Source organism: Lentinula edodes, assembly GCF_021015755.1.
Source record: "Lentinula edodes strain Le(Bin) 0899 ss11 chromosome Unknown C8R40scaffold_12, whole genome shotgun sequence".
Classification (NCBI taxonomy): Eukaryota; Fungi; Basidiomycota; class Agaricomycetes; order Agaricales; family Omphalotaceae; genus Lentinula; species Lentinula edodes.
The window spans coordinates 166,193-188,785 of NW_025764318.1; the positions used below are offsets into that span (position 1 = coordinate 166,193).

Genomic DNA, 22,593 nt, shown 5'->3' on the forward strand with positions numbered 1-22,593 from the left:
CTTGCGGCGCTTCCATTACCAAGTTCCTTCAAAATGAACTATTGTGACGATACAGAACTGTCATCGTTTGCCTCGGCGAAGAAAAGCTAATCTGATATACTTTGGTGCATTTTTCTTTACCTCTTCTCCAGGCTCCAGGGAGCTTCATAGAGTTCATCAGAGACTCGAAGAAGCTTATCTTTTTCGGCGGCTCATCCTTTATCTGAAGCACTATCTGCTTGTTGCAGGCCTTCCAATGGGGGGCAGTGAGGTGACGTATCAATTGCTCAGCCCAGTGCTACTTCTTACTAGGCTTGAAGTGAATGCCAGGGTGGTCTGCCGGTTGCATTACTTCTATAATCTTCTTGATTTTCTGATTGTCTTCGAAGCCGCTTACGGACTCTTCGTCGCTGACCATACAGCGTCATGATCTGGGAGCAGTTGATTTCCGTTGATTTTTATAAAAGTTCAATAAACTTGTCGATCACGAGGAAAAGCGACATGCTATACCTGGACATCTATCGCATCCCATGAAAGCAAGATTTGGAGCATACGATGGAAGCTTCCCATCCATGCGGGTCCGTAGACTTGAAGGTGTACCCTTCACGAGATAATGCTACCTTTTGATAGATATAAAGGCTTCCAATCCCCAACTGCTGTCTTCTAGTTCATCATGCCCCCTCTTATTAATACCGTATCACTCCTTCTCTCAACCGTGCTGGTTTACGCGCAGCCATCTCCAGAGGTGCAAAAGAGGATATCGGCTGCCATAGTGGCTGCTGCAAATGGTTCCAGCCCCGATTATACAACTTTTGTCAATCCCTTCATTGGTACTGGTATGTGCATTGTTTTTCTGCGACTCTCTTGTGTTTCATCTTTTCACAGATAATTTCGGGGATGTATGGTATGTCCTCCTCTAAAAACGCAAAAGCATAATGAACGACAATTCCTGTGCTCAGCCCAGGGGCTTCAGTGCCATTTGGAATGGTGCGGCAGCTTCTCGCGAGTGCCTGAAATTTTTGTATAACGCATACTCTCCAGGTGAAGTTCTCGACTGACCTCACTGGATACGCCCCCGCTGGTATACTTGACATTCTTGTAAACGCGTTTCCTGTAATAATCAGTATGGTGTAGGTTATGTTACAGATCCTACACAGACGATCCGGGGGCTCAGTCCCCTGCACGATAGCGGAACCGGCTCGTCGCTCGGTATATTCCCTTCCTTCTCATACTCCGACAAGCTGCCTACAAACTGATATATGGGGCTTAGGCACATACGGAAACTTCGAGATAATGCCTATGACGTGCTCTGGAGGATTCAATACTTGCGCTACTATGCTTAGCGATAGGGAGACCTTTCGCAAAAATAACACAGACGGTCTGTTGACCTTCTTCAATCTCACGCATCCAAATCTGACAATGACTTATACGTACTAGATGCATCACCGGGTTACTTTTCGCAAACGCTTGATAACGATATCAAGATGGAAGCAACTTCTACAAGGAGGGCAGGATTAGAGAGGTTCACATTTCCCGAGGGCTCAAAACCATATTTTGTCTTAGGTGAGCTTCCCGCATCTGCATGGAACCCCCCTGACGGACGTCATAATATAGATTTGTCCAATGACCTTCCTGATTCATTCGTTGGTGGAATAATGGATATCGACCCACAACAAGGCCGTATAACGATCGGAGGCAAATGGGGATCCAGGTACGTCTCAAAGAATAATCTTAACGACATTCTGATCCTCGTGATATCTGCAGCTTCGGGCCCGGAAGTTTCAGTTATCAAGCTTTCTCGTGTTATGACCTTCTGAACAATGGAAATCAAACTCTCGACGAATATGGAATTTGGGAGGCCAATCCGTAAGTCTCCAGCTTACAAAAGTTACAGCAAGTTGAATCGATCCTAGCTATGGTCTTAATGCTAAAGGACTTGGCCAGACACATCTTAATCTGACCCAAAGTCTCATTGGGGATCACTACGAATACGGTGCTCTTTTTTCTTTCGCAGGAACTCCCGAACAGATTACCATTCGTGTTGGAGTCTCCTTCGTATCCGCGGATCAGGCCTGCGCTAACGCCGAATCTGAAATTGGCACCTCGTCTTTCGACGACATCATGGCTCAAAGCAAAGCATTATGGAACGAAAAACTTAGCGCGATTCAGATTGACCTTGCGAACACCGCTCCTAACGTTACCGAACTGCTGTATTCCTCTTTATATCGTGCCTCCTTGACTCCGGTAAGGCACTCACTCTTAGTATTCTTTTTACGCGCTCAGATGCTCTCCTTGATAGAACAATGCCACTGGAGAAACCCAAGGGGTCTTTGCTGGGACAAGTTCATTCTATTTTGATTCATTGTATTGCAGGTTAGTAAGATCTGATGTCTTTTTTCAAGAACGATGAAGCTCACGCGATTTTTATAGCTGGGACACGGTAGCAACTAACACAACTTTGACCTCGATTGGGTATCTGACCTGTAATACTTTAGTTCCGTACTTTCTATCCGCTCATGGCCTTGCAACACCCAGTCGATTACGCACAGATCGTAGACAACTACATCGACGGATGGCGCAAGCTCGGTTGGATGCCTGAATGTAGGTCAGTGTCTTTTCCAATCCTTTACGGCGGCCGAAAGCTAAACTTCACGTTAGAGCGAACAACCTTCCAGGTTGGACTCAAGGTGGATCTAGTGGCGACGTTATTGTGGGACATTTTGCTATCAACTACCATAATGAAGCGGCTGCTCTGGGAATTGACTTAGATGAACTTTACTCTGCTATGCTGGCAGACGGCGATTTGAATCCCATGGAATGGGATATCCAGGGCCGAGAAGTCAATCTATATACGTGAGTACTGCAATCCATATAAGAAGCTGCGATCTCATGAACTGTTATCAGACAATTTGGATATGTGCCCTTCGACGCTATCGACCCGTCTAGTACTGGTCGTCAAACTCGGGAGGGAAGTAGAACGCTGGAAGTGAGGTTACAGTTCAACGCCTTCAGAGCAGCCTTTTACTTAGTGTGTATAGTACGCTTTCGAAGATTTCAGTATCCGACAGGTAGCATTGTTGCTCAATAACACCGCCGATGAAGAGAGATATCTAAACCGTTCTTTGGTAAGTCGCTGAATTCATTCACAAAACTTCGCTTTTTTAAGTCTTCGCAGTGGTATCGTAATGTCTGGGATAAGACAGTTGTGAGCGATGGCTTTCAAGGCTTCATGCAAAAACGATATCCAAACGGTACCTTCAATTTCACTGATCCAACTGATTGTTCTCCACAAGACACGGATGCAAATCGAGAGTGTTCGCTCCAAGGAGACAATATCGAAGGCTTCTATGAGTCGTCGTCTTGGGAGTATAGCTGGTATGTGAAGTTGCCTTTTGCTATGAGAAGGCGAAATGTTGACTTTTTTCAAAGGTTTGCACCACACGATACGAATGGTCTGATCGACCTTATGGGTGGAAACGTATGTTTTCTTTCAATCCGTCTCAAATCATAGAACCCTTCACTCAATGAACCTCTGGATTACAGAGCACTTTCGTGAACCGTCTGGACCATTTCTTCGATGTAGGTCTGATTCTTCCAATAGTTTTCGCAACGCTCAGGATTTCGAAGGCTGGCTACTACCTGGCTGGAAATGAGCCTTCATTTCAAGTATGTCAATTGAAGTGAATCCTTATTCCAATTTCTTGATACCCGCGTAGACACCAATTGGATATCATTATGCCAACCAACCTGCAAAGTCGATTCAACGCGTGCGGCAAGTAGTGTTCGAGAACTTCGATATAAGTATGTGGCTTCTTGTATTCATAGCTAAGCCTGAACTGATTGTAAACGTACTAGCACCGGCAGGACTGCCAGGAAACGATGACCAGGTAATAAACACTGACTTCCATTCTCCACTCGTGCTGACAGCGAGACAGGCGGCCATGGCGTCGGTGCTCGCTTTCCATCTTCTCGGGCTCTACCCGATTCCGGGTACATCTCAATTCCTCATACTCTCCCCATTTACCCCCAATTACACCATCCATAACACTTATCTCAACACTTCGACTACTGTAACAACGCTGGGTTTCGATCCCAAGTCCATTCAGGCTACCATTCCTGACGGTGCGGCAGCGTATGTGAAGAATGTCACCATAAACGGAGTCGAATCGCCTACCAAGTGTCATTTTGATTTCTATGATGTGTTCAGGGCTGGCGGAGAAGTGATTATCGAGGTCACAGATGATATCGCTCAAGGGAACGATTGTGGATCTGCGGTCCCGGAAAGTGTGTCAATGGGCGGATTTGGGAGCTTGAGGTAGGAGCGTCGACATAACAGTGGATTTAAGTGGACCTGTATATACCTACAACAATCTTTGCGCTAAAGGTTGATCACAGTCTACTTGTACTTGGAGCAAAGAATTAGATTCGGTGCCATGATTGCACAAACTTTCAGATAATCACTAGTAGTTGGTTCGGAAGCTGTCTCCTTCAACCAAAACACACGATCCACCGTAGATGACTTTATCTACCATGTCGTTATCCTTGATAAACTGTATGCAATCGCGGTCTGAAGCCCCAGGTTGAATCCAGAGGGCAGGGACATTGAGTTCTTTGGCTTTCTGCAGGAGAGCGAGAGTTATCTAATTGAGAAGACTGTTAGAACTAGTCCAGTACCATTCTCAGTGGGACAGGCGAACCTTGGAGGGTGTAATAATGCTGATGGAAGTTGTGCTGGGAGAAGATAACTCTTCGATAGATTTCACTGCAGTGATACCTTCTAGCTCAGATTCTTTCTATGTCGCATACATAGCAATAAGCTACGAGTCAGAGTTCGAACCAGCTCTGTCCGCTTACAGGATGAACTGGAGTGACATCCATTTCCCTAGCTTTATACCATTGGAGGACCTTTCGCAACGTTAGTTGAAGATTTGATCACCCACAGCGATTTGACGTACCTTAGTGCCATACTTGGTCTGATCTTTCGAGGCTCCTACAACTGCATAGGCTGGGGAGTGGAAGAAGGCAGTTTTGACAGCTTCAAATACCATTGATGTCTCGTCGAAGGTAGCAGTGGAGTTGCGATGTTAGTGAGAGAGGGTTTCGAAGCCTTGTTCGCAGTTAGTTATAAAGAAACTTTAACCAGCGTAAACCGAGGTGCATCTTCATAAGCAAATCACGGGGGTGTTCTGACAGTGACAACTTCCACATGCTCTACTTCGAGCTACAATCTCCTGGCTTCTCGACGAGATGGTAATCGAAAGACTTGCAGTAGAATTGTGACCTCGCAAAAGTTAGACGACACGCACAAACGTACATCGTTAATTGTGACAGTCAAAGGGGAGAAATATTGAATTATATTGCTTCCCAAATGTTGTACACAGATCCGGAAGCGACGCAAAGGGCGTGCGCAAAACTGGTCCACATTGGTAAAGGACATAGAGCATGTATAGGCCTAGAAGCATATGCACATTATTTGTAGTTCGTCAAAACACCCTCGCTCTCTCTGAAGTATCCCAACTTCCCCATACAATCCGCTCTAGATGTTGAGCTTAGTTCTTCTCCAGTGACGTCTCTTGGCGTTATACTGCAAAATAATCCACAAGTCTTAGTTAGATCCTAGGAACATTCAAATCACGCACCTGGATTTTTGTGTCAGTCTTCAGACGGAACCACTGAGGGATGGGTCTGTGGTAGTCAATGTCTATCGTTTAGAAATCCAAATGGGTCCATACCTGTTCTGGCGGGAAGCTTTTGCGAGAATACGCTTGGTGCGGAAAGTCTTTTGGGAAGGCTAAAAATATTATTATTTAACCAATCGAGCAGCAATCTAACTAGAATAAAACCATACCATGATAAGTGGAACGCGAGACGGGTTTCAGTGGACAGGAAAAAATAGAGTTCGTGTGATCACGAACTGTACAGTTGTTTATGCATGTGTGGCTGAACCCTCGAAGACTGAAATAAGCACAGTCACCTGAGCAACGTGATATTTCCAATTTCGTGACGTGTCCGTGCGCGCTTCTTCTCAAGTCTCCCAAGATGCAGATTCACAACTGGGTTCTATGTCTTCTCGTCGCCGCCGCTACTGGCTATGCGCAGGACGCCTCCTCCCCCGAACCTCCAACTGAACTAGTGATTGAGACTATCTACATGCCCGAGGTCTGCACGTTGAAGGCTGGAACTGAAGACCAAATCAAGGTTCACTACGTGCGTGCTTGTTCATACTTCCGAACGACTTGATGTTCAAATCATCAACAGACCGGAACATTACATGCAACTGGAGCCAAATTTGACTCGAGGTACATATTGCAATTATCATCGCTTCTCAACACAAGTATGCTGACCTCACTTCCCAGCTACGACCGCAACAGTCCTCTCCCGCTGAAGCGTAAGCGAAACCCAATTTTTGTTACATTCTCTGAATGGCCGACCTCCTTTATCTCTGTTTTTTGTAGTTGGTGTCGGACAAGTCATCAAAGGCTGGGACGAAGGACTTCAAGGAATGTGCGTCGGGGAAATACGACTTCTTACCATTCCTGCTCACATGGCATACGGTATGAGCTCTTCCACGTATACCATGCTTCTCACGTACTGATTTTCTTCTAGGCTCACGTGGATTTGGAAATGTCATCCCTGCCAACTCTGCTCTCGTGTTCAAGACGGAGCTCATGGAATTAAATCCTAGGTCTCGCGACGAACTGTAACTGAGCATTGGCCATTACATATAAGAGAAACTATGTGTAAAACACTACGTGGTCTGAAATCATATGATGAACACTTGTGCACAACCCCGAATATTTACTACTGGTCCGGATTTTTTGCCGCCACCACACTTTATTCCACCACCAATTTTGGTACATATATTGCAAGGAAATGTCGACAAACCAAGGTTTCGTACGATTCTTTATTGGTAATGGCGGATGTTAGAAGGAAACCTCAAGGAATCGAAGTTCTTTACATATAACAAGCAAGTGATTCAAATGATTTATGTTCCAGCTGGAATACATGAATACATACACACATATTACGCGTTCCAAGGCATTGTGTTGAACAAAACGAACATTGTACGACTGAAATCGTTGTAATAGTGGGTATGAGAAGGTGTGCAGATAAGATAATCTAACGTGAGACCAAGTGATAATCTGAAAAAGCGTGGTAAAATCTTCACGCGCGCAAGCAAGGTCAAAACTTACAACTTCTGTTGAGATACATACCTTCCAAAGCTACCATCCATGTATATCCCAGACGAAGAGATCTATAACCCGTGCCCGCGTCCGAATCCCGCAAAAAGTGTGAGCAATGTTCACACTGCTTGTTTCATTTTTACAAACTTGCTTTCCACAGCGGATTAAACCTGAAGACCTTCCGAAATGTTACACGGAAAAGACGCTTCCTGAAGAATACCGTTTCAACGTCCGACGTTGGAGGCTTGAGCCTGGATACATCAAACCCCGGAAGTTATTCTACGGGTTTGGTCTGGATATACAAGATTTTATCGACTACCACCAAAGACATCAACTCCCTCGACCACCGCCAATGGACAACCGAGCGAGCTTGTGGCACTACATCATGGACGACGTTATGGAGGACTTGAGTGCTCATTGTCGCTTCAAGCTCCAGCGTATACTACCTTTGTCACCAAAGTATGACTACACGATTGCGCTCTATAATTCCCACCACATTAGCGTCACAGAGCTGGAGGACGATGAAGAGGAAGATGTTATTCGGATTATCAAGGAAAGATTCGGTGAATACCTTGCCGCACAGAGGCCGCAGTGGTTTTTCCTCCTTATAGATTCAATCCACTGAGTACATGAACTGAATCTCCGGCAAAGCCACATTTGGATTATTGTCATTTCGTATCATACCCACACAAGTATTTTCTTCATTTCGTTTGCCATCCGTTCTTCTAGCACGTACATCTCCTATATACTTGATGATGCGTTTGAGCGAGAAGTCCTTTGCATGAAACTTCGCCCTTGCTGCCTGGGATGTCGATGTCACGCCTGCTTCCCTAGTGCTGGGCGCCGCCGGTCAGTATAGAAAAGTTCTATCGCATCGGAGTTGGTCTTCACAATCATTTATCTGCAGCCTACAATGTGCGTATTAACTGAATATTCTCAACGTCCTTCCCATTGTCTTCTGCCTCAGATGTAATGCTCATTCAAATCCATACACCGACTTCCCTTCCCTCTCGCTAGTGGATGACTGGATCACAAGCAGCCTTTAGAGTGGCACAGCTTCTACGGCTTTCAAGGCTGAGGCTGGTGCTCCCTTTCTAAACGGAATGTGAGATCTCTAGTATTTGTGCCTCAGCAATGCCCCGGGATTGCTTCAGACGTGAATTCCTTCATCGGATGTTCAAGTCAGTACTGTACAACATTACTCAATGGCGTTGAACATGATATCAATCTGGTATCAACTTGAATGTGAAGTAAGCCTGTGTAATTCCTACAGAAAGCCTCGAAAATCTTAATGTCCTACTGTTTCTAGTAGAGGTAAGGAGTGAAATGCACATGGGCTAACCTGCCAATATCAATCACATTGGCTTTCTGGCATTGCACGGAATATTGAGTTGTTGCGTTGTGTATTGAACGCCCTCAAGGCTCGCAGATAGGCTTCGAGGATGTGCTGATAGCTATGTACAGTAGAGGTGTGGGATAAAAATTATCAAGCACCTCGATGTACGGGTTTCGGAAATGCATTTGAACAAGATTTATTTACCAGCTGGAATACATGAATATGTACACTATGGGTTCCAATGCATTGTGTTGAACAACTTCAATGGTTCCCTGATACGTTCATGCAATGAGAAGAGAATATAGAAGAATGACACTATCTGGATCAAGGATACTGGTGGCAAGTAACCTAGACAGCGATAGGAATGAAGCTGAACTGAGTCTTGGCAGTAGTTCCTGTAACGCGTACGTTCTGCAAAGATGAACACAACGCAAAGCTACGTTAGCTCCAGACGGGATGAGTTATTGTGCATGACTTACATTACTGCCATCGACACCCCAGAAAAGCTGAGTTCCATCGCTGGTCATGACATATCCGGTCCAATAGGTGTTAGAAATGCTAGGAAATGAATGTACAAATCAACCCATGATCTTCATTTTCGAGCTCTCCCAGTGGCAAAACTGTGGACATTCAAAAAAAGACACCACTTACAGATTAGCTCCCGAAATGATCCATTGCTGGGCGATAGTTCCAGCATCAGCGACTACATTGTTTCCCGAAATAGCAGGGACATTCGGTGTCCGAGCTTGGGAAGCAGAGCTTCCAGTCTGGAACGATGTGATCACTCCGTCACCAGTAATTTGCCACTAATGTCGAAATTGTCAGTGATAATTGAAACAAGAACGGGGCGAAAGGAGTCGATGGTCTACGCCAGAGCCTTGTTCACTTACAACTTGAGCAGTAGAGGTATTAACAGTGATGTTGCCTCCAGCAGAAGCAGGTCCTGCAACCTTCTGGTTGGTATTACTGGTGACCTGAACTTGGTAGAGACCGGGAGGAACAGCGACGGACATGATGAAAATGAAGAGCTTGACTGGGTTGGTGTGAGTGAAAGTGAGTGAGGATAATGAGATAATTCTTGAAGGCAAGTTTTCCTCAGTCTTTATACCCAAGACGTTCAACCAAATACGGAAGCTTTGTAAAGATATGCGAGACTTGCTCTGACGATGAGAGAGTTAACCCACTTGGGTAGGACAAAAAGTAGTTGAGGCGTTGAAATTGGTGCATGCCAGCTTTCTGTCTCCCTGTCCAGACTCGTTTCGGATGAAGAACACCACCGAGCCAGATTAGTGTAAGAACTTAGTTATTGTGCGTACGCCTACCGCTGTGGATTATGGATATGCCAGCCTGGAAGTAATCGCTGGTCATTGTGACTCATAACCCAGTTCGAACGGAATCAGGCCCAACATTCCTGACTTCAACTTTTGAATAGGTACTTAGAAGAACCACAAAACTCATACGATTCACTAAAGCCAAATACATCATCAGTGGCACGAATTTTTTTAGTCAATACCTTTGGTTCAGAGAGTAGTAGTATTTCACTCTGACTACCGTGGTCGTGAAACTTTCCGATTGGGGATCGTAAATTCTGTCCAAGATAAATCTTATTTATCTCCGTTAAATTATTTTGAGTCCTAAGAATGAGTTGGGAGCATTAGCAGAAAGGATGCCGACAAATGGAAGTCACTTACTTTGAGTTCAACAACAACAATCATCCAGGACCTGGATTCATTGACAGTTGAGGTCAATCAAGATTCAATTCATTGGACTCTAAGGTTTCTCCCAAGCAGCGTGCACACTAGAACCCGTAGGTACACGTTCTACATGATTGGGAAACGTCGTACAAAAAAGGGGACGGAGATCCCAGTCAACGATGAGATTGGAACGTCCTTTAGGATTTCTGGAACCATTCTAAAGTTTAGGCCAACATGATGAACGACATTCAGTACTATTCACGGAGTAGAACTCCAGATGTTGGGCGTGCCGTGCAATCTTGACAGTGGGTTTCCCGAAGGATAATCTGCTTTACTATAAGTGATTATTCATTAGCACGCATGAATGGAGAGAAATCTTGCGCCATGCTTACCAAACCGTACATGTACTTTGTAATTCCGATTTCCCAGTTCCGAGGAAGTTAACTGCAGAATAAATTGCCCAAGTGGATTTTCTGATGCAACGTTCACGCTTTACCAGCGGAGAAGCTCCCATCAAGAAACAGTACCTTGGGTAATCTTTTCCCCCAAGCACAACGCACAATAGCCAAGTGACGAAAGAATGATCTGCTGAAGTAGCGTGGTGGATGGTGGAGAGACTGACACTTTTTCCGCATAACATTGGCTTTCTGAGAAGAAGACGAAGAGAGGGAGATAGATAGACCGGTTGGACTCCATTTCGCCTCCAACGCACCTTCATGTACTTAGCTGATAGAATCAGCTGCAAAAAAAATCCGATTAAGATGTTCAAAATACTCTCGGCAAGCCACAACCGGCCCAGTGCGGATCTCAAGACTTGGCCATAAATGAAATTCAAGTACAACAATATTTGAAGAAAAGACCGACATACCTTCATTTGCCAACGAGGTATGCAAATGTGACGGTTTTTCGACGCGGAATATTCAGCGTGAAGTTGCATGTCTATAAACCCTACAAACGCAGCAAGCATCAATTGAGTCTATCAAAGCACCATATTTATTTCGGCATATCGTGACGAACCTTGGATACTTGAAATTGGCCTAATTAGAGTGCGAGATGTCTTCTGCAAGCGAACGAGCAAGATTCAGACCCAGTTCTGAATCGACGTCGCCCAACATGTCACGAGCCTCCGTAGCGAATTCAGATCCTGTGAAGTTTCAGAGGAGGTACTTGATACGTCGAAGCATCCGAGGAAGTTTCTGGGAAAGCTGTAGGAGCTACGTAGCTCTGTTACGGCGGAGTCGTGTCTTTCCAGCTTTGCTCCTCCAATTGGCCCGGCATCGAAGATTCGGTCGCAGCCGAAGAGAGAAATTCGGGCAATCCTTCCTTAAAATATGGTTGTTTATTCGAAGGCGCGGGGAAGCTAAGTCGAGACTCGATGCAGCTATGGCGGAATTGTATCTTTCCTGCCCTGCCCCCACAATTAGATGGGCTGGTGTTGAAGATTCGGGAGTGCCGATGACTGAAATTCGGATTGTCCTTTTTCGAGTGATTGTTCATGAAAAGGTACAGCGGATGTTGAGCTTATACTGGAAGCAAGATTCGAGACGGTTTCGCAAGGTATATACGCCTCCTTCAAAGCCGCGACATGCTCCTCCACAAGTTCCATCAGGATACCGATACAGCATTTGATGTTGTCGAAAAAGCAGATTGCGAGAGGCCGACAATATATCCCTCTTCCCTTCTCTGGTCGTCTCTTTGCAGAACTGCCAATCTCTGGTCCACCGTCCAAGTCTCTTTATTCAATATATTCCAATCATTCTCCAACATTGCACCTTGAGCCTTAACATCCTCCCTCGAACGACGCGTTACTTGAGAAGCACGATAACTTGCAGCATGACCGACGATCTCAGTACCGATTGGTTAGAGTTAAAGAACGCGAAACTGCCGTGATTCATTCCGGCAAAAGTTCAGCGCTATTTTCGATTCGCACATCCTCAGTCAGTTTTCATCCACGTTGCTCAATGTCACCCTTTCCCGGGTCAACACGCAAGTCATGGCTGAATCGAGTATTTGGTTCCAGGAGAGTACACTTCTGTAACGCTTCGTACTACGGTACAGGCGAGTGACCACAAAGAACAGAACACCATCAACGCGACTTCTCCCCAGACCTCAAAGCCCTCATCTTTCGAAGTATTGCCTGCCCTTTCTTCAGATCGTCCGCGTCCAATACTGGGTCAACACCATTGTTCTTGACCAACGTCAGATATTCGAAGGTAGCAGCAATATGGCTCAAATCATCGGTAATCTCGAGCACGGTAGACTCGGGTTTCAGCTTTTTGATAGCCTGTATGAGTTCCTGAGCATCTCCTATAGTTCTCCAGACTATCTCTCGAAGAAGATGGTCATCGTTAAGGGTTCCCTCCAGTGAAGAAGCGGAATCTTTCCCCAACGTTAACAAGCGACTTCGATCGATTTTGGGCTTGCGCGAATTACTGCCGGAACTGCTCTTCCGCGGACTCGCGATATTTGATGTGATTTTCAAAGGATTGGAGCCGCGTACGACCTCGTAGCCTCTGTGCGCACCAACGAAAAGGGTGAGCCATAGTTTTGCTGTGAGGGATCTCTCATTGATTCGAACGTAGTCCGAGTCATCTTTGTCCATGATTTTGGCTGCCAGCACGATAATTGGCCGTTGTGGATAGGTTCCTATATATACATGAATGATCAGTTTTATTTTCCCGGTGATATCTTTCTTTTCAGTATTGCTTACCTCGCCGTTCGATATCTGGAGCAGGAGCTATCAGGGGAACTGCAACTACTGTGATACCGAGGAGCGTGGTAACAAGCAGACTATATACAGAAAGTAATCGAGGTGGAACTTGTAGGAGGAGCATGGATAACGAGTTCAAAATGAACGACCAGCGAATTTTGGAATAACTGTGGAGACAAGGGTGAGTAGGGAAATAGCGATTGAAAAGAGACAAAGAGCCACGTACCGGACCAGCGTTGAGGATACTTCAAAATGAAGTCTGTACTTTATATGAGAGGGATCGTGGATGGCTGTGAATCTGCGATGTCGTATCAGCGCTTAGCGTGTCATAGCCTCCCTTCAGCGTCGGCCGTCGGTGCTCCCCGTTGTAACAAAACTGTTACACAGATAGATTGATTGATATGTACAATGTAGATTGATACACGGCTCCGTCCCAGGTCCGGCATCGGAACACCGGTTACGGTAAGTTGACAACAGCGAGCTCAACCCACGCGAAGGGAAGGTAGAAGCAGGGTAGAAAAAACAATGTACTACAGCTAGTACAATCGGTGAGGGAAGAAAAGAGAGAGATGACTATGAGACATATGTACAAGAATATAAGGACATTGACTGAGCATACCTAGTACAATCGGTGAGGGAAGAAAAGAGAGAGGCGAGAAAAAGAAGCCCAATGTAAGTACTTATATTCGGTAGAGCACGGCAGCGAATACTACATAGGTGTCAAAAAATCTGAGTAATGAATTCTCCTACCGGTTGGGATGTAGCACTGCTAAGCGGCCATCTCACTTGTAGACCTCAGGAGGGCGGGCCCATGCGAGCCTGTAGGTAGAGATGGCCTTAGCGAGGTGCGAACGATGAACACTGAGAGCTAAACTCACCTGCTATTAGCCTTGCGTAAACTTCCGTTTAAGCTCGACGTATGAGTATGAGTACAGGTAACAGTTAGAGTGAGAAGAGTCGGAGTACGAGTAAGAGATCTCAGATCAGTAGGTAAGAGAAGGAGTCCGGCAGACACTTAGAAAGACAACCAATATCCTACACCGATGTATGCGAGAAGTATGCGAGTAGTATGAAGAAGTACGAGTGCCAGAGAGAAGCGGAGAAAGGGAGAGAGGCGAATTTTCAAAAATGCAGGAAAGTAAGATGTGGGAATGTTTAGCTATCGACGACTCCTTCTGCAATTTCCTCATTGTTGTCTTGAACCGTAGCGAGAGGCGGGTGCCGCAATTTCCAGTATACGATGATGTCGTGGACAAAACTTTGTTGCCTCCAAACATCTTATGGACAAATTCGGATTTGAACTAGAGACCTTTCGCAGACATTTGGGGAATGCAAAGCGAACGCGACCACTACATGCCCAAGAATGCACCGGATGATATTCAAATAAGCATCAATTTAACAAATAGAGCGATAAAAGTTGTAAACAAACATTGGCAAAACAGAGACGAGAAAAGAAAAAGTAAAAGATATAAAGAGATTCAATAGAACGACATAGACAAAAGAGATAGGAATGACTTTGACGAGAGAGTGGAGGTAATACAAGTTGCAAAACAAGGCAGAACATTTCAGTAGCAGGGGATAGAGAAAAATGGTGTGCGCATGTGGAGATGTGGGCGTGGATAGGCACAGAGATTGTGGTGATGGTTAGGTAGATATCCGTAAACGAGATGAGTGAAGAGAATAGCCATATCCACTATTTCGTATCGCGTAACTGTCATGATCTAAAGTTATAGTGAGTTCTTCTTCGACGCCCAAAGATATTCCTATCATGGTCGTATCGTTGTTCATGAAAAGTCGAGTCATCTTGAGTTTTATCGGGACGATAAACGACGGCGCATCAAGGGAACGGGGGAGCCTATGGCTCGTTACCTTCCTCCAGACCAGTTTTGAACGGGATAGTGATGTATAGAAGTCGCCCGTTGTTTGAGTCTTCAATGTACTCGAGTCCACGACTATCAAAATAATAGGGATGATGAAAAAGTTGTGTTAATTAATTGAAAAAGAAGGCTGAAAGCAAAGCGAAGAAAAAACAAAACAGCATAGAGCGAAGCAAAGAGTGAGATTAACCCGTTACTGACCTATCCAACGCCTCATTCATAGCAGATTTGAATTGTTGCGTCTTGCTTTTGTTCCCTTTCGCCGCCTTGGGCATCGTCACTTCTAAACGAGTATACCCAATATTTCTTGCATCTTTGTTGGTCAGGAGCTTCCATAGTCGGTCTTCGATCTCCTCTATGGCGATTTTCAGGTTGGGGGATACCTCTAGTGTATTGCTTTCTTTGGAGGAGGTCCAATCTAAGCACGGTGAATCTTTCGCCTGAAGACGATTGTAGAAGAGAATTGACACATACCGGTATTCGAAATTCTCTCGACCCTTCTCTCAAGCTTCCGTATCTGTTTCGCGATCTGCTTATCATATCCATCTCCCTGTTTCTGAACCTTCCGCAATCCATTGATCTGCTTCAGGAGATCCAACGATAACTCCAGTTTTGCGGAGGAAGAAGCATTCGACGGAAGAAGTTCGGTATCAGAGTCTACTTCCTTCTCCTCCTCCGCCTCTTCTTCTTTCGCGTCTGCCTCTGTTTTCGCTTTTTCTTTAGCCTTCTCCGCTTCGTTATCGTTTGTCTCGTTTTCCGGAGGGCTGGATGAATCGCCTGCGGCGCCATCGTCAAGTTTAGGCGCGGTTCGAGGGGACGCAGAGCGTTCTTTAGGAGATACTGACACTGTGGAGAGTGCTTTCGCTGATAGCGCTTTAACGGAAGGTGGCATCGGTTGAGGAAGCTCGGGTGTTCCTTTAGGAGACACCGACACAGTGGAAGGTGCTTTCGCAGAAGGTGCTTTGGTGGAGGCAGCTTTGGCGGAAGGTGTGATGTTACCAGTAGTAGCACCACCAACAAATGATCCTCCCTCCTTCTCCTTCTTATCCTTATCTGTAGTGAAATCCTGATACCCCGACGCGGAGTCATCTGGAAACAAATTCGGAGCACCATCAGGGAATGTCTGCGACCATGTTGGCGGGGGAGAGGGTCGGGATCGTTCTGATTTGTGTTTATCTACCGATGCGTTGATCTCGGAAGGGGCCTTGGTATTGGCCTTCACACTACCCCAAGGATTACTCCAGGAGTTGCTTTTCGTCTCATCCGCTGCTGGAGGTGTCGCGTTTCCGCTCAACGGTGACCGACCAGCACTTCCTAATCCCCATCCGGTACCAGCCCCAGCTCCGGTAGCGCCAGGCTTAACGAACGCATCGGTAATCCCGGCGACCGAAGAAACCGCTGACACGACAGATTTCGTCTTGGTCGGTTTCCCTGTCTTATTCTTGTTCTTACCAACCAAGTCGCCAAAGGAATCGAGCCATCCAGGTTCGGACATGGCTTTTTCGGGTTTCGCAGAGGAGATAAGGGTAGATTTCTTGGGGTCTATGAGGGGTTTGGGATCTTGATTGGTGGAGAAGTTGAAAGAAGAGGAATTAGAGGTGTTGACCGGCTTGGAGTTCTCTTTGGGTGGTAAGCGGGGGGGAATGGGGGTGATAGGCTCTGGTGTCTTGCTTTCGGGTGGACCTGGAGTAGGATGCTGGGATCGAGGTTGTGCTGCTTGTACTCCAGGTGCGAGCTTGAGGGCAGGCGTTACAGTCTTGGTCTTCCCTTTCCCTTTGACGCTGAACTCACTCTTAGCATCAAATTCGTCGTCCTTGACCGTGCCTTTTCCTCTAATGCTGAACTCACTCTTTGAATCGAGCCCTTCTTCTTTGGCTTTGCTTTTGACGCTGAACTCATTCTTAGCATCGAGTTCGTCGTCCTTGGCTTTGCCTTTCCCTTTGACGCTGACCTCGCTCTTAGCATCGAGCCCTTCGTCCTTGGCTTTGCCTTTGACGCTGAACTCACTCTTAGCATCGAGTTCGTCGTCCTTGGCTTTGCCTTTCCCTTCGACGCTGACCTCGCTCTTAGCATCGAGTTCGTCGTCCTTGACCTTGGCCTTCCCTTTGGTATTCCACTTTTTCAAAGGAAACTCGAACGGAGTTTCCTTTTCAACCTTTTCCCAACTATCGTAATCAACATCCACATCAGGTATATCCGGAACCTGATCGGCAGGTGGCAAAGGCGTTTTAGGCACGGTAGGGAGGTCGATACCCGTAATGAGCAGTTCGTTGTTATTGCCGTTGAGGTCGTTAGTAGTGTCTGGTAGGGTAGGGAGGATAGGATGTTCTGTGGTTACGGGTGACTGCGTGGGGGTAATTTGATCTAACTGCTCTGATTGTTCTGCTTCAGCAGCTTCCACGACTTCGAGAGAAATATCCCTTAATGTACCTGCATCGGGAGTGGGCGTCTCTGTCGTAGTAGAGGACGTATCGTCGTCGCCTTCGTCATCGTCCGAATCGGATTCTGTGAGCCGTAAATCGGGTTTCTTGGTACTAACAGGGAACAAAGAATATCTTGACCCGCGAGAAGTGCCGAGTAGTTCGTTGTCTGTCGTCAACCCAGAGGCAGAGCCGGAAGAATTTGTTGAGGGACCTGTGTAAGGAAATTTCCTCCTCGATAGCCTGTTCCTCGGCAGTGTAGTTATTTCCGTTTCTGTCTCCGAATCTCGCATGAAATGCCCGGGTACCCGGGTCTTACGGGGAGTGGGAGTGGTTCCAGGTGTGGGAGGATGGACAGAGACAGCAGGCCCTGTTGATACAGGAGGTTCTGTTGGTTCAGGAGGAGTCACAGAGGAAGCTGTTGTACTTGACGTTGTCGTCGTGGAATAAACAGATGCAGCAGGGGTACCGGCAAATCGAGGTACTGTCCTAGTCGTCGCAGTAGGAGCAGTAGGAGCAGTGGCTGTCGACACAACAGAATATGTAGGTCCAGAAACCGCAGATGAAGTCGGTGAGACCACAGATGTTGTTCTACTCCTTGATGAAGGAACGAACCTCACTGTCCTGGGTCGATCCAAGAACGGTATCGCTATCATAGGCATTCTCGGCATCCTTCTCCCCATAACCTTCATGTCCCTCTTGAACCGACTCCAAATTCTCCTCCCGCCCGAATCCTTCCATACTCCCGGACCAACATCCGCCAATACCATCCCTAACCCGGTCCATATCGCGACCAAAACCATCCTCGGTACACTCTCAGTAACCAAAAGATCCACGAACATCCTCACGCCATAAGCAACATACGGGTCGTACGATCGAGGCCATTTCTGCGTAAAATGCAATAAAACAATGCCTTCCCAGAGGCCGACCAGAGTTCCTGTTACTTTCAAGGACGAGGGGGAGTCTCGCGAAATGAGTGTGATGAGGAAACGGAGAGAAAGACCAAAGCCTATAGCGAAGATGTTGTCCATGAAGAAAGCAGTTCGGTCATTGAGTCCTAATGAAGTAGAGTTGGCGGAGAAGATAGTCGAGCTGATTGTTGAGCCCACAATACTAGTCATGCTGTGTGCCGGTTTTTCCTCCTGAAAGGCAAGTGGCGGTAAAATTTGATTGGATGAGAGCCGAGTGTGGGAATATTGATATGTTATAGATGCCGATTTGTTGCCGGCCCGGAGATGTGACCTTCATGGTCTTTCCCTTCGTTTCTCAATTGAGGGCATTTCTCCTACATCTTTCGGCGGATCGCTCTACAAATCGCAAGGGAACGTATACAACGGAAGACAGTGAAAGGTCGAGATAGACAAATAATTGTAATACAATTCCTTGCTCCCCTGAGCATTTTTGTTCTCTTGCACCTCTCAATGTCATGTGTTTCCTCAAATCGGATACGCTTTGCTTTCCGTCACCTGGACTTTCTTCAACGAGAAGCAGGGATATCTTTGCTTTAGTCTGACAATAATCTCTTGGTATAGTTCTGTGAGTAAATCGTCAGTTTACTTGTGCAGCGCTCACACATCCTTGCGAAAGGTCGGCCTCACGATCACTTTCTGTTAAGTGCGAACTGCTTCAAACGGACGTTTATCTCTCCTCCTTTCGGGTATACTGTTTGGGTTTTGGGTATCTTGTTGTACTCGGACGAGATATTGTATATCAATGGATCGAGACTATTTCAGCCTATACCCTGACGTACAACGTTACAAGTGCTTCCAGAATATAGAATATGTACATGTAGTAAGTTGAGCTAGCAAACACAAGGTGTGAATATACAAGTAAAGTTAGAGACGATTTAAACTACAAGTCCATTATTGGATGGCAAAGAAAGTGGCTTTTACCTGCCCAAGCCCTTCTGGTCGAGTCGTACACCAGTTATCGACAGAATAAATAGCATAAATGGGTGCGGGGAACTCGACATAAATTTAACGAGCGTCCCTATCATATGCAATAGCATGTGCATCTTTGCCCTTTGCGTATCCCGCACGCATCCAGTCTAGAAGGGATTGGAATTTAGTATCGATGTCCGAAGGTACATTGAACCAGTCTTTGGGCAAAGGACCGATTTTGAAGCCCTCAGGGCGTATAGGCTACTTGAAGCCTCCTGGAGACCCGCAGTTGGGCGTGTAGACCCATTCCTAATGCAAGCAAGAAGAGGAGAATCTCGCAAAGGGATGATGTTCTGCCGGGTCTCCTCGTTCTCGTTGTCGAGCGCGAAGTTTTTTAGCTGGAGCATTATCTGTTTCTAGTATATGCCAGCAACCGTTTCCCGAAGGTTCACTGCGCGACGGAGTAAGAGCTTCATCTCTTGCTTGTTATTTCGGGAAGAGTCAAAAGCCGACATGATTCTGAACACAGAGTAATATTCGTTACTGACTGCGTAAGCAAGGGAATTCGGGGGAGAACGGTGTAGAATGGAATAGGGGTGTTTCTTAGAGAGGCGGGGAAATGTGATTGTTAGGAAAGATGAAGTTCAGGAAGGGGAGATAATCACAGGGGGGCCCCAGCCGTGAGATGTGAGGACCGTTCGTTGCGACCAAGATAGACAAGCTAAGCAAGAGACGCCGCGGCTCCGATGCGGGAGATAGACTGCAGTAGAGGTTTCTGATCAACGTCAAAGATTCTAAACCTCAACTCGAACCAATCCTGCCTGGAAAAAGGCATGTTCCAGAATTGCCAAAGACCCTCCATCCTCTGCTAATACATTCAAGCGTTCGAAATCTCTCAGTATCTCCTCCATATACTCAGTGGCACCAGAGAGATATGCAACTCTACAAGCTGCAGCATGGAAAGCAAGGAGCTTCGGATCTGGAAGAGGAACATTGGGGTCGGAGGATGTTAGCGTGATAGGCCCGTTTAATTCTGACAATAGTCGGTTGGTTTCATCAGTTGTTTTGATGAAATATTCGTGCTCATTGTCCTGAGCACGAACGATGAGAAAACCGTCAAGGCGTAAAGGAGTATGCTCACTGTGGCTTCAAACCAAAGTTCTAGCCTATCGAAAGAGTCGTGAATTGGCTGAACCAAAGTCATAACATTCCATAAACTATGGATGTTCCCCTCGTTCAATTTGTCAAACTGAACCCCGAAGCGGTCGAACACTGCTAGAACTGATGCCGAGTAATCTTTTTGCGATAGAATTAAGTCAATCGATGTATACAGAAAATCAAAAGATGCTACGGCATACCGTCTTTCCTTTATCCAAACCGAAGTACGTAGCTTCTGGTATGATATGAGCGCACTCTGTTCGAAGTGTACCGGATTTCTTGAGCTCAGTGAGATCGAAAAAACCTTTGCACTCTGTATCGATTGTTCCAGTGACGACACAGCGATAACCATCACGTACAAGAGCCTAGGTGAAACGATTGGTCAATGTACTGAAACCAGCAACATCGTATAACCGACTTTATCTTTGGCCTCGGAATGATTTTTTGGGGCCTGAAGTATAGTTGCTTTGATTTCTTGAACACGAGCATCAAACGATGGGCGACTGGGATGGCTTGGGGTGAATGGAGTTTGAGAACCTTTAACCTTATAGACTAAAAGTATGTCAGTGAGCGTACCTTGAATATTGCGGTACAACTCACAGGAACGGACAAAACAATCGCTATAAATTTCCCCCAAGACATATAAATCACTCAAGTCTGTGGTTCTCACAGCAGTAGCAATCTCCGCAAGTGCCTTATGATCTGGCCCTGGAGCAAGAAGAACTAGATAACCAAGCACTCGAAGGCTCACGAGCTTGGCTTTATTGTCTTTTGTTGTCAGCAAAGTCAACCGCTCAGCCGCGTAAACTAGATCGTAGACACTCTTATGGCCGGGAGTGAGGAAAAAGTGCAGTATATCATCAGATTTAGGAAGTTCGCCCGGCGACAGGCCTTGGATCAACATGTTTGGGTTGAAAGAGGGTTGTTAGGCCGGGTTTGAGCCCCGTGACCGCCGCACATTTCCTTCAAGTTCATGCGTTGCCTGCACGCTTGACGATATGTTTAAATGTCAGAATTCACATTCTGCTTCGGACTATGTACCTGACAGATCTTCAGGAACCTCGTCTTTCTAGGTCTTTCTGCCCTTATCTTTCTGCCAGAGATAGTATATACGCAAGAACTCTATTCCTCTTTTTTCACTTATCCTTTGGTCGTTGAATGTACGCTCAAATCAGAGCAGGTGGTATCAAAAGTAAATGTGCCACAAGTGGAGGGGGTCCGGAGAGTATGTTTCGAGCTTTCTTTTCATGGCTGGCGAGACTAGGAATTCACTTTCTGCGAATCGAAAATAGTGCTGAACTCTTGCCGGAATGAATCACGGCAGTTTCCTGTTCTTTGACTCTAACCAATCGGTGTGAGGTCACTGAGGTGCCTTTACATAGGTCGAAAACTGGAAATTTGCGGGTCGAAATTTCCTACAAAGAACATCGCGCTGCTTATTGCCCCGCAATCTCTTCGTCTTCTTGGTCAAATCTGGGTTGCATGCCACCCGGCCCAGCGTCCTTTCCAGTACTACCGAGATCGTCCGTCATGCTGCCAGGTATCGTGCTTCTCAAGTGACGCGTGGTTTGAGGGAGGATGTTAAGGCCAGAGGTGCAACTTTGGAGAATGATTGGAATATTTTGAATACAAAGATTCAGACGATGGATCAGAAATTGGAAGTTCTGCAAAGAGATGACCAGAGGAAGGAAGAGGGATCTATTGTCGGCTTCTCGCAATCTGCTCTTTCGACAACATCAAATGCTGTATCAGTATCCTGATGAAACCTGCGGAGCACCATGTCGCAGCTTTGAAGGAGGCGTATACAGCTTGCAAAACCGTCTCAAATTCTACTTGCAGTATAGGCTCAACATCCGCCGTACCTTTTCATGAACGATTACTCGAAGAAGGACAGTCCGAATTTCAGTCATTGGCTACTCCCATATCTTCAACACCAGCCTACACCAGCCCATCTGATTGTGGGAGCAGGGCAGGAAAGATAGAACTCCGCCATAGCTGCATCGAGTCTCAACTTCTCCGCGCCTTCGAATAAACAACCATACGTTGAGGAATGATTGCCCGAATTGCACTCATCGGCTGCGACCGAATCTTCGATCCCGGGCGATTTGGAGGAGCAGAGCTGGAAAGACACGACTCCGCCGTAACAGAACTACATAGCTCTTACAGCTTTCACAGAAACTCCCTCGGATGCTTCAAAGTATCAACTACCTTCGAAACTTTGCAGGCTCTAAATTGATTACGGAGGCTCGCATTATGTTTAGCGACGTCGATACAGGACTGGGCCTCAATCTGATCTTTCGCTTGCAGGAGAAGTGCCACACTTCAACCACGCTAATTTTAAGTATCCAAGGTTCG

At 46.2% G+C, this 22,593-nt stretch overlaps 9 protein-coding genes across 9 annotated transcripts; 3 read left to right on the forward strand and 6 right to left on the reverse strand.

The window, feature by feature from the left end:
* Positions 1 to 652: 652 nt before the first annotated feature.
* On the forward strand, positions 653 to 4,298 carry C8R40DRAFT_1042079 (glycoside hydrolase family 92 protein; the record flags this gene model as incomplete). The annotated part of the gene is made up of 23 exons (XM_046224054.1): positions 653 to 809; positions 865 to 883; positions 939 to 966; positions 1,021 to 1,060; positions 1,114 to 1,188; positions 1,250 to 1,357; positions 1,417 to 1,542; positions 1,594 to 1,690; positions 1,744 to 1,845; positions 1,893 to 2,223; positions 2,279 to 2,352; positions 2,410 to 2,419; positions 2,475 to 2,584; positions 2,638 to 2,832; positions 2,884 to 2,965; positions 3,018 to 3,104; positions 3,155 to 3,354; positions 3,409 to 3,457; positions 3,523 to 3,558; positions 3,607 to 3,645; positions 3,696 to 3,780; positions 3,835 to 3,866; positions 3,915 to 4,298. The coding sequence occupies 23 exons, from the start codon at positions 653 to 655 to the stop codon at positions 4,296 to 4,298; spliced, it is 2,466 nt and encodes an 821-aa protein (XP_046087684.1).
* Positions 4,299 to 4,439: 141 nt separating this feature from the next.
* C8R40DRAFT_1159988 (CoA-binding protein) lies at positions 4,440 to 5,027 on the reverse strand (the record flags this gene model as incomplete). The annotated part of the gene is made up of 4 exons (XM_046229957.1): positions 4,440 to 4,619; positions 4,677 to 4,772; positions 4,834 to 4,884; positions 4,935 to 5,027. The coding sequence occupies 4 exons, from the start codon at positions 5,025 to 5,027 to the stop codon at positions 4,440 to 4,442; spliced, it is 420 nt and encodes a 139-aa protein (XP_046087685.1).
* A 488-nt stretch (positions 5,028 to 5,515) lies between these two features.
* C8R40DRAFT_1041915 (ribosomal protein L39e) lies at positions 5,516 to 5,770 on the reverse strand (the record flags this gene model as incomplete). Its single annotated transcript, XM_046224033.1, has 3 exons — positions 5,516 to 5,563; positions 5,619 to 5,664; positions 5,712 to 5,770. Coding segments are annotated over 3 exons (153 nt in total), but the record flags the coding sequence as incomplete, so codon positions are not given.
* Positions 5,771 to 5,983: 213 nt separating this feature from the next.
* On the forward strand, positions 5,984 to 7,080 carry C8R40DRAFT_1097825 (uncharacterized protein). Its single transcript, XM_046227787.1, has 5 exons — positions 5,984 to 6,186; positions 6,238 to 6,278; positions 6,336 to 6,367; positions 6,435 to 6,533; positions 6,586 to 7,080. The coding sequence occupies exons 1-5, from the start codon at positions 6,019 to 6,021 to the stop codon at positions 6,681 to 6,683; spliced, it is 438 nt and encodes a 145-aa protein (XP_046087687.1). The 5' UTR covers positions 5,984 to 6,018; the 3' UTR covers positions 6,684 to 7,080.
* A 131-nt stretch (positions 7,081 to 7,211) lies between these two features.
* C8R40DRAFT_1169128 (uncharacterized protein) lies at positions 7,212 to 7,788 on the forward strand (the record flags this gene model as incomplete). Its single annotated transcript, XM_046231324.1, has 2 exons — positions 7,212 to 7,271; positions 7,324 to 7,788. The coding sequence occupies 2 exons, from the start codon at positions 7,212 to 7,214 to the stop codon at positions 7,786 to 7,788; spliced, it is 525 nt and encodes a 174-aa protein (XP_046087688.1).
* Positions 7,789 to 8,847: 1,059 nt separating this feature from the next.
* Positions 8,848 to 9,512, reverse strand: C8R40DRAFT_1169129 (uncharacterized protein; the record flags this gene model as incomplete). Its single annotated transcript, XM_046231325.1, has 4 exons — positions 8,848 to 8,910; positions 8,979 to 9,057; positions 9,151 to 9,305; positions 9,390 to 9,512. The coding sequence occupies 4 exons, from the start codon at positions 9,510 to 9,512 to the stop codon at positions 8,848 to 8,850; spliced, it is 420 nt and encodes a 139-aa protein (XP_046087689.1).
* Positions 9,513 to 12,279: 2,767 nt separating this feature from the next.
* C8R40DRAFT_1068394 (uncharacterized protein) lies at positions 12,280 to 13,027 on the reverse strand (the record flags this gene model as incomplete). The annotated part of the gene is made up of 2 exons (XM_046226005.1): positions 12,280 to 12,839; positions 12,904 to 13,027. The coding sequence occupies 2 exons, from the start codon at positions 13,025 to 13,027 to the stop codon at positions 12,280 to 12,282; spliced, it is 684 nt and encodes a 227-aa protein (XP_046087690.1).
* Positions 13,028 to 17,970: 4,943 nt separating this feature from the next.
* Positions 17,971 to 18,231, reverse strand: C8R40DRAFT_992820 (uncharacterized protein; the record flags this gene model as incomplete). The annotated part of the gene is made up of 1 exon (XM_046236742.1): positions 17,971 to 18,231. A coding segment is annotated over one exon (261 nt), but the record flags the coding sequence as incomplete, so codon positions are not given.
* A 1,643-nt stretch (positions 18,232 to 19,874) lies between these two features.
* On the reverse strand, positions 19,875 to 21,142 carry C8R40DRAFT_1042116 (uncharacterized protein; the record flags this gene model as incomplete). Its single annotated transcript, XM_046224056.1, is given in 4 exon segments — positions 19,875 to 20,162; positions 20,180 to 20,376; positions 20,432 to 20,603; positions 20,657 to 21,142. The coding sequence occupies 4 exon segments, from the start codon at positions 21,140 to 21,142 to the stop codon at positions 19,875 to 19,877; spliced, it is 1,143 nt and encodes a 380-aa protein (XP_046087692.1).
* Positions 21,143 to 22,593: the final 1,451 nt, after the last annotated feature.